We start from the raw sequence: 19673 nt of genomic DNA, 5'->3' as shown, positions 1-19673 counted from the left end.
TGTACTTGTCTTGAATCATTGTGTTGCTGAGGAGCTGAACCATTCTTAGTTGATCACAGATATTGCTGATACTGAGTATGGTGCTTTCCTAATTTTGCTCATTTTATTTGGCATCAATTCATATAAGTCTTTCTGGGTTTTTTAAAAATCTGCTTGCTCAACATTTTTTATTGCACAATAGTATTTTTTAAGCTTTTTATTTTCAAAGTATATGCATAGTTTTCAAACTTCACTCTTGCAAAACCAAATTTTTTTCCTCTTCCCCCCAGTCCCTCCCTTAGATGGCAAGTAATCCAATATATATTAAACATGTGCAATTCTTCTATACATATTTACACAATTATCATGCTGCACAAGAAAAATAAGATCAAAAGAAAAAAAATGAGAAAAAATGCAAACGACAAAAAAAAAAAGGCAAAAATACCATGTTGTGATCCACACTCAGTTCCCACTTTCTGGGTGCAGATGGCCCTTTCCATCACAAGTCTATTGGAGTTAGCCTGAATTACCTCCTGATTGAAAAGAGCCATGTCCTTCAGAATTGATCATCATATAGTTTTGCTGTTGTGGTGTACAATGTTCACTTGGTTCTACTCATTTCACTTAGCATCAGTTCATGTAGGTCTCTCCAAACCTCTCTAAAATCATTCCCCTGATTGTTTCTTAGAGAACAATAATATCACATAACACTCATATATCATAACTTATTCAGCCATTCTCCAACTGATGGGCATCCACTCAGTTTCCAATTCCTTGCCACTACAAAAAGGGTTGCTAAAAACATTTTTGCACATGTGGGTCCTTTCCTCTCTTTTATGATTTCTGGGGATACAGGCCCAATAGAGACACTGCTAGATCAAATAATATAGTTCCATATTGCTCTCCAAAATGGTTGGATCCATTCATAGTTCCACCAACAATGCATCAGTGTCCCAGTTTCCCCACATCCCCTCCAATATTTGTCATTATCTTTTCCTGTCATCTTAGCTAATCTGAGAGATGTGTAGTGGTACCCAGAGTTATTTTAATTTGCAATATTGAAAATACAGGTAAGCTCAGGGTCACATGAGATTGGGACACTGATAGTAACAGAATCCATATTTCCTTTTTCCAAAATTAGGGTTCAGCTGTGCATACAATCCATGGATGATTCATTCAAAGTCTGGTTCAAAATAACACAACTAGTGAGTGGTACCATCAATGGAGCAAAAAAGACAAGATATAAAATCCCTGCTTGCCCATCATTACCTTTTAGCTGCCTTATTTCCTAGCTCTGATTTCTGATCTTACTGTACTAATTAGTCTCTATACTGTGACAGCCAAAGCTGCCCCAAGGTGAGGATCTATGATTTCTTTAATATGGGGATTGCTCTTTATCAATGCTTACTGTTAATTAGACTTAGGGAGGTAAGTGTCACAGATAGATAAGTACACTAGCCAGGACAATAAAAGTAGAAAGGATGAAGGTAGGATTTGAATCAGATCTGTGAGCGAAAAACTCCACCCACTATGCCAGCTACCTCAAACAAAAATCTGAAAAGAATTGTAATCATTTATTAATATTTAATGATATAATTTAAATTCATATAAGCAACATCAAAATAACAAATAATTATTTTCTCTTGGATAACTGAATTTATGCAATCCCTAATCTGACCCTGGCCCTCAACCCGAATTTTCTTCATTGTTTTGGAAAATGTGTCAGTCATCATGAATTCCTAGAATCTCTAAAAATTGCTAATGGTCTCCTAAGCCATTTTCTTCTGAAGGGGCTGAAAAAACTTCTTCTGAATCTGGATAGGAGCTTCTTGATTATGAAGTGGTCAGGGGTATGTCTTCATCACAGGATTCTTGTATCCAGGATTGGGCTATAGCCTAGAGTGTAAAACAGTAAAAATTTGGCATGAAATTTTTAACATGTATAAAAGTAGTCACCTTTTCCTTGAAATTCCCCCATTCCCACCTCAAATAGTCAGTCCTCTCTACACCAGTATAAAAAGCCTAAGATTCTACAACCATCCACAAGCCCTAGTTCTGTGAAAGTTAGATCCCAGGCCACCAATAATACTCAGATTGGGCAGATTAATATACAAGGAGTTGTATATTAAGGAAATTCAAATATAACTTTGATTTTGGAAAAAGCAAGAAGATTTAGTAAGCCTGGACAGTGTTTGGTGCTGGATAATGGATTTAGAGTTATAAGAGGTCTGATTGTCTAGTTCAATTGCCTTATCTACATTGAGGAAACAGTGCCCAAGGTTACAAAAGGAGTAGGAAGGTGGATTTGAAATCATGCCCTTTGACAACAAATAATTTTTCAACTAAACACACTTATTTTTCTCCTGTGTCATTTGTATTTTCCCTTGATAAAAAGTTCCCTTTTAATAAAAAGTTTTTCCTTCCTCTTATTCATCACCATTAAACTAAGCTCCTTGAGAACAGAAAATATGCCCTATTCACATTCTATCTCCATAGTTTGCCCAAAGTAGGAATTCAATTAATGTCTGCTGAACACACCACTACACTGAATTAATGATGCTGCTTGTGAAATGTTTGCAAGTGAAGGAGTCTGCAGACAAGCTGTATATAGCAATCAGACCTTCAGAAATTGTTCAATTCTTTACATTAGCTTGCTTCTACCCTTCCTCCCTACCTCCCTCCTTATACATTCTCTCAATCTGCTTAGTGAATCATTCATTCATTCATTCATCCATTCATTCAAATAGAGTACAAAACTTAACTTGAGCCCAACCTTGATCAAAATAGCATCAATTATAGGTAAGTGGGATTTGATGAAGTTTTTCTGTAAGTGCTTGAGCATCAGGAATTTAGCCTCCTGGATACAAGAACTTAGAGGTGCAAGAACTCTTTAGTGCTCCCAGTTGTGCTGATTTTCATTTTCTGTTGCTCCATAAAGCCTAAGAACCACACAAGAAGTGGAGTTATTATTTTTGTTTTTGGTTTTGACTCCAGAGCTAAGTACAGTGCCTTGTATGTCATAGATACTTAATACATGCTTGGATTAGATCAGATTTAGTATTCAAGCACCAAATCACTAGACAAGTGATTAGGGAATATGCCTGAAAGGGAGCAGTAATCTTTTTGGACATTTGACTTTTTGTTCCCATAAAATGATTTGGAGATCACCTTTTATGTTATGTTTTTCAGAAAACCAAATATGATTTTCACTTTCATATTGGTGAGAGCATCACATTATTCTACTTACCTTAAGGTCCTGCTAAAATGGTCTTCCTTGATATATGTGACATTTTCTCATCTCTGTTCATATACTATTCCATCTCCATACTTTTGCACAGACAATTTATTATTCCTCATACCTAGAAGGCATTTCTTTTTCATCTATCTTTCTCAGAATCCCTTGCTTCCTTTAAATCTCAGTTAAGTTGTAGCTCTTTTCTGATTATTCTAGTGACAATTTTTACAAAAGTATGTTTTGATAGGGAACATGAAGTAGTGGATAGAGAGCTGGTCTTAATACCAGGAAAATCGGAATTCTCATGTACACTTTTGCATGAACATGTTGTATCCTTCAAATAGAGAATAAACTCTTCGAAGGCAGAGGATATTTTATTTTTACTTATGTCTAGCATAGTTTTTAATAGACTCTTACTAAATGCTTGGTGATTGACTGAATGATAAAAACTTGCTCTTAAAGATAGATTTTTATTTCCTCTGAGAAATTCCATTTTCAAAATGTTAATGTTCCTTCCTTAATGGATTTTTTTTTCATTCTACTTTGCATTTCTGGGAAGGATTCAGGGCACCAAAAACACACTTGGTCTGCTTCACAATATTTCCTAGAGTCAATCCTACTTTTTGGTTATTTTCAGAGAGTTTCTTTTGCTCACAGCGTATCTCAGCGGCTGATGCTGCTTTTGACACCAATGTTTCATCTTCATTTTCTGAGCACTCATTCATCTAGAAAACACATAGAAATATTCCAAATTCATTTTTCCTAGAAATACCAGTCACTGACTACTTTATTAGAGCAGCAGACAAAAAGAAATGAGCCCTTCTGAAGTGCCTATGACACTTTTGATTGATTCAAGGCGTAACATAGACTATGTTCACATTAGTTTGATTGGCTGATTTAAGCAAGAATTATTTTTTTACTTAATAGAAGTGGTTACTTTTAGGTGGGGTGAAATAATCAATGGAATCCCACCCTCATGAGCCCATTCTTCAAAAAAAAAATCCCCAATGATTTGACATCAACACATATTCCTTTATCATTTGGCCTGGATCTTTACTATCCATCAAAAATAATATGCTAATTCCTATCTGCAAGTATTTTTCATTGTGTTACCTGGAGTAGGAATGCTTTTCCATTATCCTTCCATCCATATAAAGGCTATATATCCTTACATCCTATGTCCTCCATAAAACTTTTCAGTTCTTAATGAGTTCATTTCCACTTGAACTTTTATAGCACTTTTTTTTTTTTTTTACCATATACCACACAACATAACATTGAATCATTATTATTATGATACTTTTTTTTTTTTTGCAAGAACAGCAGAATCTGAACCTTTTTATTCATCTGTCAAACTCCCAGTAACAAACCCTCTCTACCAGTTACAGATCAACAATTCATTTTTAAATTATGGTCTGAGAGTCACCTAAGTCTACTGAATGACTTAATGACTTGCCCATGGCTACACAGATGGCTACAGTTATCCCTTCACATTAAGACTTTCCCCATCAGAATTTTATTATCTCATAGTTGGCATAAGAAATTAAAAGGGAATTGGGGGGGAGTTTTGAGGAAACTTCAGACAATACAGAAAAACTAACCCATGACACAGAAAAAGTTTAGAAATTCAGAAATGCATAAAATATATGTATAGTATTATATAATACCAATATATTTTATTCTTTAATATCATAGTAATTCAGACTTCTTCTCTGGCACAAAGGAAAGGCTAAAATATTGTCACAGATTTTTGGTCAGGGGAACACACACTCCTAATCTCTGAGATGTGGAAGAGATAACTTTAAACCTGGATCATCTTAGCTCAGAAGCTGGCCTTCTATCATTACTTATCTCTTTATAAATAATAATGTCCAGTAATTTGCTAGGGAAAGCTCGACAATTGGTTCTCCCAGGGGAAAAACTATGAGCATGACATACTTTTATTATGTTTTCCCTATCACTTTAAGTCTAGAAAATCAACAACATAATAAATCAAGCTCTGATTTGTACAGTTTGCTGATTTATGAGGTGTAAATAGATGTTCGTATTGAAAATTTAAAATTAGCTCTTGGAACTGGTTTGAATTGGCCTCAAGATACCCCTGTGGTTATCTAATTTATTTCACAGAATCAGAGATTATCCATTGAGAGGTATTGTAGAAGCCATTGTGTCCAAATTCTATCTGAAATATGAACTCATTCTTCAATAGCAGTTCTCAAACCTTTTGTTCTCAGGACTCCTTTATTTTTTAAATTTTTTGAGGATTAAACAGCTTTTGTTTATGTGAGTTCTATTTACTGGTATTTACCATATTAGAAATTGAAGGTGATAAATTTTTAAATGTACATAATTTTACCTAAAGTAGTAATAATTACATGCAATACAAATAATCTTTTAAATAAGAAATAAATGTTTTTCAAAAACAAAAAAGAGATGAGAGGGAGAAAATTTGGCACTGAAAATAAAAAAAGTGTTAAAATTGTTTTTACATATAAGTGGAAAAAATAAAACATTATTTAAAAATAACAAGTGTCATATTTTTTCAAATTTTAATGTTTAGTTTAATAGAAAATAATTGGATTATCATTATCTGTTTTGGCATTTAATATGTTGTAATATATTGTTCTGGTGTACATGGTTAGAAAAAGGAGGCCTTTAAGAGGAAAGTAATGACTTAGCATAATTATAACAGTAGTTTTGACCTCTTCGAAACAGTCTGAGGGACCCATAAGGGGTCTAGATTATAATTCAAGGACCATTACAACATCCTGAAAAGGTATTTATGTAGCTATTGTTTGAACATCTCTACTGATGAAATACCATTTTATGAGGTAACATTTTCCATTTCTGTATAATTTTAATTATTGGATACTCTTCCTTATATTGAGTTTCTTTTCATATGCAATAGTCTTATTTACCTAACTAGAGTTAATCAATGAGCAGCTAGCTGTAACAGTGCTCTATCCACTAGAACAACCAACTTGGAGTCAGAAAGATTCTGTTTTCTGAGTTCTAATCTGGCCTCAGGTACTTATTATCTGGGTGACCCTGGACAAGTCTCTCAAGTCTATTTGCCTTAGTTTCTCATTTATAAAATGAGCCAAAGAAGAAAATGGTCAACCATTTCAGTATCTTTGTCAAAAAAAAAAAACCTCAAAGGGGGTCACAAGTCAGATATGACTGAACCACAAAACATCAACCAATTAGTCAACAAACATTAATTAATCACTTACTATATACCAGACAATGTAAGCTTTTGAGAAGAGGAACCATATTTTATCTTTCTTTGTTCTCTTGGGCAAAAAACTTAATATGTTCTGACACAGAGTAATTAAACATTAGAATAATAATTTTTTTAATGGTTGATAGTTATGATTTGCTTTGCTTTCAGATAGGATAATTACTTAAAAGATGAATAGCAATAGATGATGATCAAATGATTTTCTGGATGGGTTACTCATTCTCATTTAGTAAAGTTTAATAATTTCTATGGCAAAATTATTGGTGAATAAAATAGGGTTAATTCTGCCATTCCTCATGTCTCTTCTCTTCTCCTCTCTCCCCAAATATCAACAGTACTATAGTGAGTTAAGCATGCTTACTCACCAGGAGACTGTAGACTTTACCATAAAATTGAGGGAAGTTGATTTCTTCTTCAGGTTGAAGATTCTCTAGGAGTGCCCTAAGTGGCTCTGACCGGAGAAATGAAGAGCAATCCCGAAGCACAATTCTGGAACTCTGAAAGAAGTGGAATTACTCTGTTAGAGAATTTAACAACTTAGCTCCTGGAAAACAGTATGATGTGCAGTATGACAACTATTGCAATAGCCATTTAATCAATCAGCAAGCATTTATTAAGCCCTTACTATGTGACAGGCATAATACTAAACTCTGGGGATGCAAAAAACCCCCTCCTCCCCCCCCCAAAACTTCTGCCCTTAAGGAGCTTACATACTGATGCAATTCATACTATCCATTCTCCATACAGTTAAAAAAGGGATATTCTTGGTTTTTTAACGTTATTTTCTCCCAATTACAAAAGGGATATTCTTTTTTTTTAAATTATTTTCTCCCAAAATAAATAAAAATTATTTCTTAACATTTTTTTAAAGTTTTAAATTCCAAATTAATACTTCCCTCTTCTCCTCTATCCCTCAGATGGAATGCAATCTGATATAGGTTATATAAGTGAAATTATATAAAACATTTCCATATTATTTGTTTTGTGGAAGAAAACTAGAAGGAAAGAAAGAAAAGAAGGATAGGAAGGAAGGAAGAAAAAGAAAGAATTTGGTTTGTATTTAGACACCATCAGATCTTTCTTTGGAGGTAGATAACATGTTTCATCATGAATCTTTTGGGGTTGTCTTGGATCATTGTATAGCTGAAAGAAGCCAAATCATTCACAGTTATTCATGGTACAATACTGTTGTTACTGTGTACAAAGGGATGTTCTTAAAGTATAGCTCTGACCACATTACTCCCTTGCTCTGAATGTTCCAAGGAATTCCTATTCCAAGGGCAAAATACAAATTCTTCTGGTTGGCATTTAAAGCCCTTCACCATTTATTTCCAGAAGATTTTTCTACTTTTATGAATTATTCCCCTTTACACATTCTATGTTCTAGCCAAACTAGATTCTTTGTTTTCCCCTCATTTTCCCTCCATTTCTGGTGTCTCTACTTGCAGTGTTCCCTATGCCTGGAGTACATTCTTGTATCTACCTCTTGGAATCTCTAGATCTTTTCAGAGTTAGGTACTTAGGTGGGAACTTACAGATTTACAACACGTCCTCCCCTCTTTCCCATGAATTATTTCATATATGTTTATGTGTACTTATATATGTTGATTTAATTTCCCCCAAGCAAAATGTAAGTTTTTTGAGGGCATAAGTTCTTGCTTTTATATGCCAAGTGCCTAGCACATAGCTGGTGATGTTTATTCATTGATTGAAAGGAGAAAGACTTGACATTGAGAGATCTGGTTTTGATTCCTAGATCAAAAAAAAAATCTTTAATGGTTCACAGTTGCCTTCAAAATACAATTTATCTTCAAGACCTCTCAGAATTCTCCAAAGTTGTTGGAGATCTCTTCCTCTTGACATCATTTTTTTGGTAATTTTTCATATATTTTGTATTTAAATATTTGTTTATATATTTAAACATTAGGATATAAGTTCTTGGAGTTTATGTTTTATTTTCGTTTTTGAATTTCAAGGTTTGATAGAGCCTGGAACATAGTAGGTCCTTAATAAGTTCTCATTGGATTAGATTTATTTGATAGAGACATTGGAGGGCTTCTGCAGAAGTTGTTATGGTCCTCTATCAAAAGAAACCTGATCCTGTATAACTGAGCCTGGCTATTCCATTTCCAACAAGACTGAGTGTTTCTTACTTTGACAACTTGGGGGTCGTTGTCTTTAAGAAGGATTAGGAGTGAACCCAAACTTTTCTCTACTTGATCCACAAACACAGGTTTTTTATTGACAAAAGAGAGCAGGTGACCATAAAGAGTTACAGCGGCCAGGCGTATGGTGGTTATCTCCTGCAGGAACAAGATGGGGTGAAAATAATAATTAGTAGTGACAACTGTCTCCATTAACATAACCGTGTGATCCTTATACAACAAAGAGACTCAGCATAGTTGTATCCTTCAGTGGAGAAAATTAAAAAGTTTCTTGCTATGTGGGGGCAAACATAGTACATTTACACTCTTGAATTGTAATCTTGAGAATGGGGTCCTGTATCATATCTGGTTCAGCATTTCCAGTGTTCTCTGCATATGATAGATACTTACTAAATGTTTGTTAAATTGAATGGAATCAAACTGACCATAATTAATTTCTCTTTTGAGTGAGGAATCATGGCTTGACTGATAAGAGACTATAATTGTTGGAGAAAATATCAACATGCATTTCTAGCACTTGAAACAAAAACACCATCTGTCCCTTGATCTCCCAGGATAAAAAAAAATTCTCCAAGATGAGTTGAAGAGCAAGTATTGTTCTGCATTAAAAGGAGAATTTGCCTGATTGGGAATTTTGAATATCAATGAAATCTGAAATTAAATAATAAAACTTTTTCTTCTTTCTTAATAATTTGTAAGAGAATTTTATAAGTTAAAATATCAAATCCAAATTCTTCTGCTTGATATTGAAGATCTCCAATTAATTTACTGCTCCCCAGGAAAATTTTTCAGATAGCTCTTCTGAAGCTCTTCTCCCCTTGGGCCATCACTTCTCTTTATTTAGGAGAAAACTTTGCTTTGTCCTTGGAACCTTCTGAGCTTTTATAGGTCAGATTAGGCCTTTTCTTGCAGGGTGTCAGGTCTCTACTGTACTTCTTAGTACTGCACCTGTACTAGGCCCTGCCATCATGTGTATAGCACACAGCCCCCATTCCAAATTTCCAATTCTACTTTATTCATTAAGATCCTTGAGAGCAGCTACCATCCAGAATAAATGGTTATTTAGTCATTTCAGTCATGTGTGACTTCATGACCCTGGTTGGTATTTTATTGACAAAGATATTAGAGTGGTCTGCCATTTTTCTCGATCATTTTATAGATGAGAAACAAGTGACTTGCCTAGGATAACATGACTCATTAAATGTTTGAGTCAATTTTCCTGAAATTTGAATTCAGATGATGAGTTTTCCTGATTTAAGGTCCACACTCTATCTACTGTACTAGAGAACACATAGTAAGTACTTAATAATTTTTATCTATCTAGCTATCTCTATCTTTCTGTCAGTCTTTCTATTTGTGTATTTATCTGTTTATCTTTCTACCTGTCTGTCTTTGTTTGTGTCTGTTTATCTTTCCATTTATCTAATCTGTGTAAGTCATATCACCAGTCAATAATAATAGAGAGAGTAATCAAAAGATATTTTGGGGGAGCACAAATATATTCCTATTGGTAGTAGATGTGGGATGACAAGTATCTGAGGACTGGAAAAGAGTAGTAATTAACTGGGTATACTCAAGTAAAAGTGCATCAGGGAGGAATACTCACCTTTCTAAATTTGTCCTTTCATCCTTCATGGTACATCAGTAGCTGATGCAAAAAGAAGCCTAGGAAAGGATTCCTAAAGCAATGAACTAGTCCAACTATGATGACCCAGGATTTTCCAGGAGAGCCTTTTCTTTTTTTATCCTTTTGTGTTGTGTTTCTTGGTGATTGTCTCATGTGTGTTCTCTTGTCCAAGTTTTTATCATGCTCATGTCTATGTGGGCAAACCACTTAGAGGTTTAGGAGAAAATAGCTAATGTTTATTTGAATGCTTCCCATCTGAAATTTCTTCTTAAGACCTCTTCCCTTTCCCTAAGTCAAGCTTGCTGCAAACACTTTTGATATCACACACTCTATTCCTTATTATTCTCCAACATGGATTGTACACTCCAAGCAAAACTGCTTACTATTATTGTCTTTCTTATATATGATTTTTGCCCTTCTCTATTTTTCTTTCCCTTAAAGGAAGTAGTATGGTAGATTGGCAACAAATCCTTGTCTCTGACATTAGAGAAAATGTTTCAATTCCTGCTTCTCACACTCATTATTTAAGCTCATACAAGTCACTTAACCTATTTAAGCCTCAGTTTTTTTATCTGTAAGATAAAGGGGCTGGATCCTCTTCTTTTATATATATATACACACACGAGCCTATCATTCTGTCAATTAAAAAACATATGAATGAATTTAATCAAAACCTGACTCAAAATTTCTCTGTAGGTAATTTCCCCTGATTAACTCCCTTTTCTCATGGAGTATTTAGTAAGAACCATCTTTTTTCTTTTGATCACTTTATTCATTATTCAATATTTTCTACTTGTTTTGTAAATGTTGAGTACATGTACATGGCTGCAACTGGATTATAAATTAAATTACAAATATAAATTATAAATTCATTTACAATAAGGATCCCATTTGATTTTTTTTTAGCATCAAAGTATTCATTTTTTCTGGTGAATAATGAATACAAACTACAATTGACTGAATAAGCCTGCATGCGCTGCTGAGGGAGAAAGAAACAATCAAAACCGAATTGATATTTACTCCTAAGTCTTCCTCATCAAAATTATTGAAATGGCAAACCACTCCAGTATCTTTGTCAAGAAAATCTCAAATTTGGATGTGACTGAAATAACTCAATAGCAATTGTACCTCAGAATTTTTGAATTCAAGCTATCTATCAGACTCAAACTTCCCTTTTCAACTCTCCTGCCATAGGGATTGTAGGCACTGAACACTGTATCTAATCACTTATAATATTATAGTTAATCACAAATATTTTTATTCAAGATGATTCTGATAGATTCTTAGTGTAATGAAAGTGGGTAAAGGTAGAGGCAGGCAACTAAAGTAAACTACTTCAGGAATTTTTTGTCTTTTTTTGTGATAAAACCTTAAAATCATTCAACTGCAATTCACCTGGTATAAAAACTAATAATTGCTTTGTAGATAAGAAGACAGTTAGTTCTTTACTTACATCTCTCAATAATGCTCTGATCTGGAGAACTAACCGTAGAACAGTATGCCCTTTCAAAGTCTTCAGGAAGGGGATAAATTTTCCAAGTACAATCAGGGTTTCCTCAATAACTTTTGGGTCACAGGCCTGACACAGAGCTTCTGTTAGTACCTTAAAAATTATCTTCTTACGTTTTGGTGTCTATAAAAAAAGAGAGGGATTCAAATTCATTAGAAATGACACAGGATTTTCTATAATCTCTCCTTTGAAATTTTAGTGTCTATAACTAAAATCCTAGTATTGGGATAGAGATTTTTTTCCATATCTTAGTGCCAGAAATACAATACAATGAAGATAATATTCTACTAATTAGGTAATTTGAGAAGGAAATGGTTCTAGCATCTTTGTCAAGAAAACTCCAAATGGGGTCATGAAAAGTCAGATTTGACTAAATAGTTACAACAGAGAAGCATAGCATTGTAGGAAAGGAGATAATACTTGCCAATGTATTTTTGGCAGATTTTTTTTTAAATGGAAGGAAAGCAACATAAAACAATTAAAACTAGAGTTGAAGGAGATCTTAGAAAATCTGTCATTTTATACATTAAAAACTGAGGCTCTGAGACAAAGTTTCTTTCCAAAGGTCAACACAGCTAGAAAATGGTGGAGTCAAAAATTAACTCTAGAATATCTATCTCTAAATTAATACATATTTGGTTAATGACTGCATGAGAACTAGAATTTAGGTCTTTTGAACCATTGAACCATTTCTCTTTCCCCCCCACACCCTAGACCTTTCATTCAAAAAGAAAAACAAATAAAAAAAAACAACACAAGGCAACCCATGTAGACTCACTTCCTTGGGTAACCCAATAAGGGCATTTCCTAATGCTCTTACTGCCAAGAATTCAATAATAGGATTGATATCTTTGGTTCTTTCTATTTCTAACTTCAGTGCAGCGTTCATTGAGTTTTTCTCCAGCTCTCCCATCTCCTGGCAACCTAAAAGCTACAGAAGGCAAAATGTAAGCATTTTATAATGCATCAGTTCACCCTATATCACAGATTCTTCCTTCCCCAATCCCCACTCCACCAAAGTTCAGTGCAAGTGGCCCCTTTTTAAGTGAAGTTTTTCCTTATTCCTGGTCCATCCAGTTGCTGGTGCCTTCCATGCAAAATTACCTTGAAGTAATTTTGAATTTTATCTCTCATGAACCTATTTATGTATGCATTATCTCTCTTGATGAGAGTATAAACTCTTTCAGGGAGGGGGCTATTTCACTTTTTGTCTTTCTATTCCACCATTCAGCAAAGTGCCTGGAATAAATCAGATATTTAATAAATCTTTGTTGATTAGCTGATTGGTAATGTTTTTTCTTCTTCCTGGCTTTGCCTTACCTCTGAAAACAGGGCAGTGCAGACCATTCTGTATTCATGTTCAACTGACTTAAGAAAAGGCAAGAGACTGTGTAGCACATTGTGATTTAAGATCTCAGGGAATTGGACCAAAGATCTGTAATGAAGAGGAACAGCAGCAAATGAAATATTTGGGAGGTAACTTGCCTCTAAGAGGTTCCTAAAATTCTTCCCTTCCACCTCAGAAATTTGTCAGAATTTCCCTTTGATCCTCTTCCGTACACAAACTTTCTTTGTTTTCATCATCATTACCATCACCAAATTATCTTCAGGGTTCTTTATTTTACATCATTTTCAACTCCACTTACTAAGAATCATGACTTTGACCTCTTGGTACTGATATTAACAGATTAATAATCTGTTATATATACATATACATACATACACATACACACACACACATATAAAAACAGATATAAAATCTCTGAATGGAGATTTTCCATTCAGAGAATTTCTGAGACTATCAGATTTGCTGTGTAAATGCCAGAGAACAAATGCCTGGACGACTTACTTTTCCAAACAAAAGTCTCCTTCCAATCTCAGAACAACTTCCCTCTCATCTTCCCCCCAATATTCTTTAAGATCTGACAAACTGGAGAAATGTGAAGCTAATCAAAGTACTTTTACAAATTTAAAATTAAAATGAGAAAAAAATATTCTTGTTCCTTACCCCCTCTCCTCCAAATTAGTCAAAAGATTAATTAGGTTGAAAATAAAAACTTTTAATTAAAAAAAAAAAAAGATTAGGGTGAGTCTGAACAAGCACTTTTAGTAGTTGTTTTTGGAAGCTCTACAGCCTAAAGAAGTAAGAATGTAGGAGAGCCCTGCACCTTAGTTAAAAAATCATGTCATATATCGTATTACATGCTATCTAGAGGAGGAGATTGGGGGAAGACAGGAAAAATACAAGGTTTTTCAAGGGTCAATGCTGAAAAAATTACCCTTGCCTATGTTTTGAAAATAAAAAAAGATTCAATTAAAAAAGATGAGCTGGAGAAAGAAAAAAAATGAATAAAAGAGGATTAACAACAACAAAAATTCCATCACCTAGCCAGAAAAAAACAAAACAAAACAAAACAAAAGTCATGTCAAAAGATCTATAAATCCTAGCTTCAGTGTTTTCAATGTCTTCATTTTTCATGATTAGAGCTCTTCAGAGGGGAGACTAATGATACTTTGCGGGCAATGGCCATTACATATGTCAAGGAAATCAATCAGGTCCTTTATTAAGCACTTACTATGCCAAACACCGTGAACAAATGCTGGGAATACATATAATAAGAAAGAAATCTCTGCCCTCAAGGAACCAGATCAGATAATTTGGATCTTTGCAGACATGAAAAGTCCACCACAATGGAGTTCAGGCAATATTTGGAACTCTGTACGTCTCTAGTCCCTATTAGGATGATCAAAAGGGCAATTGAGGTCAAAGATCCTAGAACTCCTTAAAAATAAACTTAAAAACAATAAATAAAATACCTATAACCAGGGATGTATGTAAATATTTAACAACTGATGCTTCAAAAAAAGTATGTATACACCATTTAAATTTAATCTGCATTATTAACATTTTTATTCTCATTCTATAAAGTCTAGATGATCAAAAAAAATAAGTAAAATTCTGATTTTTTTTTGCCAGTTTCTGAGGTATAAATTCTCGCACTGAAAATTTAATGATTAGTTCTCTACTTCTGGTTGGAGATGGTGTCAGCACAATGATCTAAATGGAAAGAAGAATCACAACAAAATAATTAAAAATGAATGCTATAAAATTACAAAAAGAAATTTTGTTCCTATATACATACATTATATATATATCAATTAAGAAACTCTTCTCAAACTATATTTGCAGAAGAGGGGGTAAGACACATCATGAGTGTGGAACATTGCATATATTGTCAGATTTTTTCAGCTTATTAATTTGTTTTGTTGATCCCCCTCCCCCTTTTTTTGGTTAAAAAATCTTTGTTATATGGGAAAGTTTTATGAGAAGGGGAAGGGGGAAATTGGTTGTGAGGTGATTTGGGATGGTTATGACAAAGGTCCTTAGAATACTTGAACCAAATACCAAGTTAAATGAATGAATCAAGTTCTTAAGTTCGGCTGAGCCTCCTATCATGAAAACATTATGTTTTCACCAATAATGTACAAGCAGGCATTGTCACACAATTTGGGCTGTCCATGTGTGTTTTGGTCTGTCAGAAGCCAGGATCATGAAGCATAGTCTCCATCCAGTCTTTAGCATCCTACTTAGAGAACTTGCCCTTTGGCAGAAGCAGAAACCAGTACTGGAAAGATGAGGAATAGCAAAGGCCCTCACTCAGCCCCCAGTGACCTCTGGTCACTCAATCAGAACTAAATCTTCAGAAACACCCAAACTATCCTCTAAGTCCCTGTTCAGGATCCACATCCTCCATGATGTTTTTCAGAACTTAGCCTGCATACACAGATTATATTTCCTTGGAACACCTGTGTTATCCCCAGTTCATTCCCCTTACTTTTAGTGCTTAATAATTCCCTGGTTCTAACAAATGAGTAAGTCACAGGATGACAGAATTCCAGCATATTCTTCAGCTATCTATACCTGAATAGCAATCATCTCTACATTTCTTATAAATAAATGGTTTTCCAGATCCTGCTTAAAGACCATTAATTCCTCTGATAGTCTATTCCACCTTGAGGCTTTCTTAATTATTGAAAAGTTTTTTCATAGTCTATTCCACCTTGAGGCTTTCTTAATTATTGGGAAGTTTTCTCTTACATTGAGCTTATATGTGCCCCCATATTGCTTCCACTATTGCTCCTTTAGGGGTCCAGCTGAGAAAAGCAAAGTTATACACAGCAGAAACTAGTTGAAGTTCTCTACCACAAAATATATCTTCAGTATTTGAGGGTAGCTATTTATGATAGAGAGTTTTCCCCCACAGGCTAAATAATCCTCTTGCTCATGATCCCCAGTTTCTGTACCACCCTGATCACTTTCATTTGGATGCATTCTGTGTTGTCAAATTCCTTCCCTGAATTCATCAATTAATGAACAAACTCCCCTATATGTGATTTGACCAGGGAGAAAACAGCATCACTAAAATAATTCTCATCCTGGATGCTGTTTACTTAGAATATTGTAATATTTTATTTTTCCCAATGACATGTAAAACAATTTTTTACATTTGTTTGTAAAACTTTGAGTACCAAGCAAAATAACGTTTTGGTCATGTATACTTATTGTGTATCTAATTTATATTTTAATATATTTAACATCTACTGGTCATCCTGTCATCTAGGGGAGGGGGTGGGGGGGTAAGAGGTGAAAAATTGGAACAAGAGGTTTGGCAATTGTTAATGCTGTAAAGTTACCCATGCATATATTCTGTAAATAAAAAGCTATTAAATAAATAAAAAAAAAAAACTTTGAGTACCAGATTCACTCCCTTCCTTCCTCCCTCCCCCCCTCATCCCTGTTGAGAAGGTACTTGTGAAGTTATGCAAAACATATCCATAAAAGTCATGTTGCAAATGAAAACATATTCTCCCTTCTTCTCCCTACAAAAAAAGTGCTAGAAAAATAAAGTGGAAAAATATGCTTTAATCTGTATTCAGCATAATCAGTTATTTTTCTGGTTATGGATAGAATTTTTCATCATAAATCCATCAGAATAGTCTTGGATCATTGTATTGCTGAGAAAAGCAAAGTTATATACAGCTGATCATCCCATAACATTGCTATAACTTGGTACACAATACATTTCACTTTGCCTGAGTGCATGAATAGCTTTCTAGGTATTTCTGAGAGCATCTTGCTCATCATTTCTTATAGAACAATAATATTCCATCGTAATTCCATACCATAATTTGTTTAGCCATTCCCTAATTGATGGGCATCCTCTTTGATTCTTTGCCCTGAGAAAAGGATGCTATATATTTATTGATAAAATTTAGGATTGAGTTCAGACTAAGAATAGCATAGCATAGCATAGTTAGCATATTGACTGGAGCAAGTGAAGACTTGAGTCAAAGTCCATACCAATTGTGTAACCATGGTCAAGTTACTTAATCTTTCAGTACCAAGAATGACTCTTAGGGATTATAAGTAGTACATAGAATAATTACAATGAACAATTTTGGCCCCAAAAATGGAAAGGAGAAGATATAGCTCCTTCCTTTCTTAGAAAAGATGGGGGAGTATGGATCTGAAACAGTTAGAATAAGTTGGTGTTTTGTTTTGTTTTTTCTTTTTATTGAAATGCTACCAGCTCCTGCTCTTTGTTTTGTTGAAATCTTGGTTATAGGAATAACCCTTGGGGAAGTGTTAGGGTAAGGAATATAATAGGAATTGGAGGTGTTATAAAAATAGAATATATTTATTTAAATATTTAAATAAATACTTATTAAGTTTTTAAAGGAGTATACTTAATATATAAATATTTAAACTATTATAAAGTTCAGCCTTTTAATCTGCTTCAATAGAAAAAAAAATTCAGTATGAAAATTCTCCCATGTCCATTATGTCACAGTTCTGGATCCATTCTCTACCCCCAAAAGATTTGAGTTTTGTTTTGTTTTTAGCAAGTTTGTCATACTGTTAATTCACCTACTACATATACTTTCTCCTTTATTTTTTCTCAAGACAAGTTTAAAGATCTTTTAATATGAAGAACTAGATATTACACTTTTCTTAAACAATACTGTCTAACTATACCTTAGGTGCTTAATAATTAAGAGATGATTGATTTTCACCTGCACAAATGAATCACTCCAATATGTACCAACTGGGCATTCCGAAGGAACTTCCAAACTTCTGTATTTTCCATTTGAACCACAGCACTGTGGAATCCCTGAAGTTCCAAAAAGTTCTTAAATCCAGCCTCCATGGAGCTAGACAGTGAAGGAGAGATAAAGGTTGGCTCCACAATGTCTGTACAAAGAATTCAGAAGGGAGCACATGTGCCAATAGTAAAATACATGTAGTTCTTGGCTTATAATGGCCTCAGTTGACCCAAGAATCTATGTCTGCAAACTACCACTTTCACCTTGACTTCTTGTCATGGGTAATGTTCTTCACTAATGTTTCAGAAGATACTTAACAATCCAATTTAGCCCTTAGCCTCTCCATTTTTTTTCAGAAAGATTAATGAGTTTCTTTCCCTTTGTAGTTGGTAGGAGATACAAGAATCCAGATTTTTTTAGCTCTCTAATGCTATGTTTATGATTTTATGCTATAGCTATATGTGACTCTGGGAAAGTCATTTACTTTATCTGCAGAGCTGTAATAAAAAAAATTGTGTGTGGGAGAATGAAGAGTGAAGAATGGAGTAATAACTCATACTAAACAGATGTTTTGGGGTAGGGACTTGTAGCCATTCCTGCTCCAGCCCCTAAACTCTCAAACTATCAAATAAAAACTAGAAGGGGTTTTAGGCATCATCTAGTTTAACCTCATATCTAAGAATTTATTTCCTCGAGGAAAAAATTGAGATTCCTGAAAGTTTCAAGTAACTTATTGAAGTTGTGGCCAAGATGAGATATCATCATATGGAGTCCAAAGCTTATAGATTCAAAAACTTTAAAAGCTAGAAGATATCCCCTCATTTTATAGAAGAGGAAAGAGAGAGTATATATACTGTATATATTAGGTATATAAAACTTATATTGAACAAAGTTATAAATAATTTTAATTTATTTGCAATAACACAGTATCCATAATTTCCCTGAACACTTTTTGAGAACTACTGTCTAAATTCAAGTTCTCTTAGATCAGAGATTATTAAATGTTTTTTGGTGACAGGGACCCTTTTGGCAATCTGATGAGATTTATGGATCCTTACAGACTGTTATCTTCATTCAAAATGGAGGGAAGTGCTAAATTTCAGGTATATTAACAAAACAAATTTGGGGATTAAAATCTGATATATTTTGAGGTTAATATACATGTATAAGAGGAGAGTTTTGTTTATTTTTTGAATATTATATGACTATACTATATATGGTGGATAAGTAAAATTTGGTAAATAAACTCATATAGAATTTTATTTTATCTAAAATAACATAACACAATTTCCTAGAAAACTTTAAAAAAATTACTACCTAAACTTAAGACCTCTTAGATCAGAGTTCTTAAATTTTTTTGTTACATAGCAGTCTGGTGAAATTTATGGGCCTTATTGTCTATATTCAAAATGGAAGCAAGTGCTAAATTTCAGTTAGATGTTAGTGAAAATAAAGATGGATTTATTTTTCCCACCCAAATTTTTGGGCAACCTTACAGGTCTATGGAACCAAAGTTAAGAACCCCTGTCTTGGAACATGGAGTTAGAGTTAGAAGGTCCTCAATTCCAATTCTGTCATTTTACAAATGAAGATTCTGAGGGGACCGAAAATTTAAGTAATTTGTCTAGAGTTATAAGGCTAGCAGTTTCAGAAGCAGAATCTGAACCAATGTGATTCTACATCAAGCACATAAGCCATTTTACACTGTACAGCTTTTCTTTTTGCTTTTTTTCCCCCGGAAAGCTATAGTCTTAGTATTTTATTTTATTTTTTTCATGTACATGAAAAGATGTTTTCAATATTCACCTTTT

General features: G+C 33.9%; 1 protein-coding gene across 3 annotated transcripts in view; it reads right to left on the bottom strand.

Annotated features, from left to right (window-relative positions):
* Nucleotides 1–1568: 1568 nt before the first annotated feature.
* LOC100919262 (maestro heat-like repeat-containing protein family member 1) overlaps nt 1569–19673 on the bottom strand; it is a 111136-nt gene continuing 93031 nt past the window's right edge. The window contains exons 27-35 of one of the 3 annotated variants that reach the window (XR_004233684.1): nt 17833–17970; nt 13078–13192; nt 12536–12688; nt 11701–11880; nt 8609–8758; nt 6821–6952; nt 3870–3939; nt 2753–2918; nt 1569–1875 (exon numbers count right to left, since the gene is read on the bottom strand). Coding sequence is in view for 1 of the 3 variants with exons in the window: in XM_012549105.2 (XP_012404559.1) it covers nt 2851–2918; nt 3870–3939; nt 6821–6952; nt 8609–8758; nt 11701–11880; nt 12536–12688; nt 13078–13192; nt 17833–17970 (1006 nt within the window). In the remaining 2 variants the exon portion in view is untranslated. Of the gene's footprint in view, nt 1876–2746; nt 2919–3869; nt 3940–6820; nt 6953–8608; nt 8759–11700; nt 11881–12535; nt 12689–13077; nt 13193–17832; nt 17971–19673 lie in introns of those variants that run through there. The other 2 variants (XR_004233683.1, XM_012549105.2) reach the window with 2 other exon arrangements.

This window comes from Sarcophilus harrisii, chromosome 4, assembly GCF_902635505.1.
Source record: "Sarcophilus harrisii chromosome 4, mSarHar1.11, whole genome shotgun sequence".
Taxonomy (NCBI): domain Eukaryota; kingdom Metazoa; phylum Chordata; class Mammalia; order Dasyuromorphia; family Dasyuridae; genus Sarcophilus; species Sarcophilus harrisii.
This window is presented reverse-complemented; position numbering and strand designations above follow the sequence as displayed.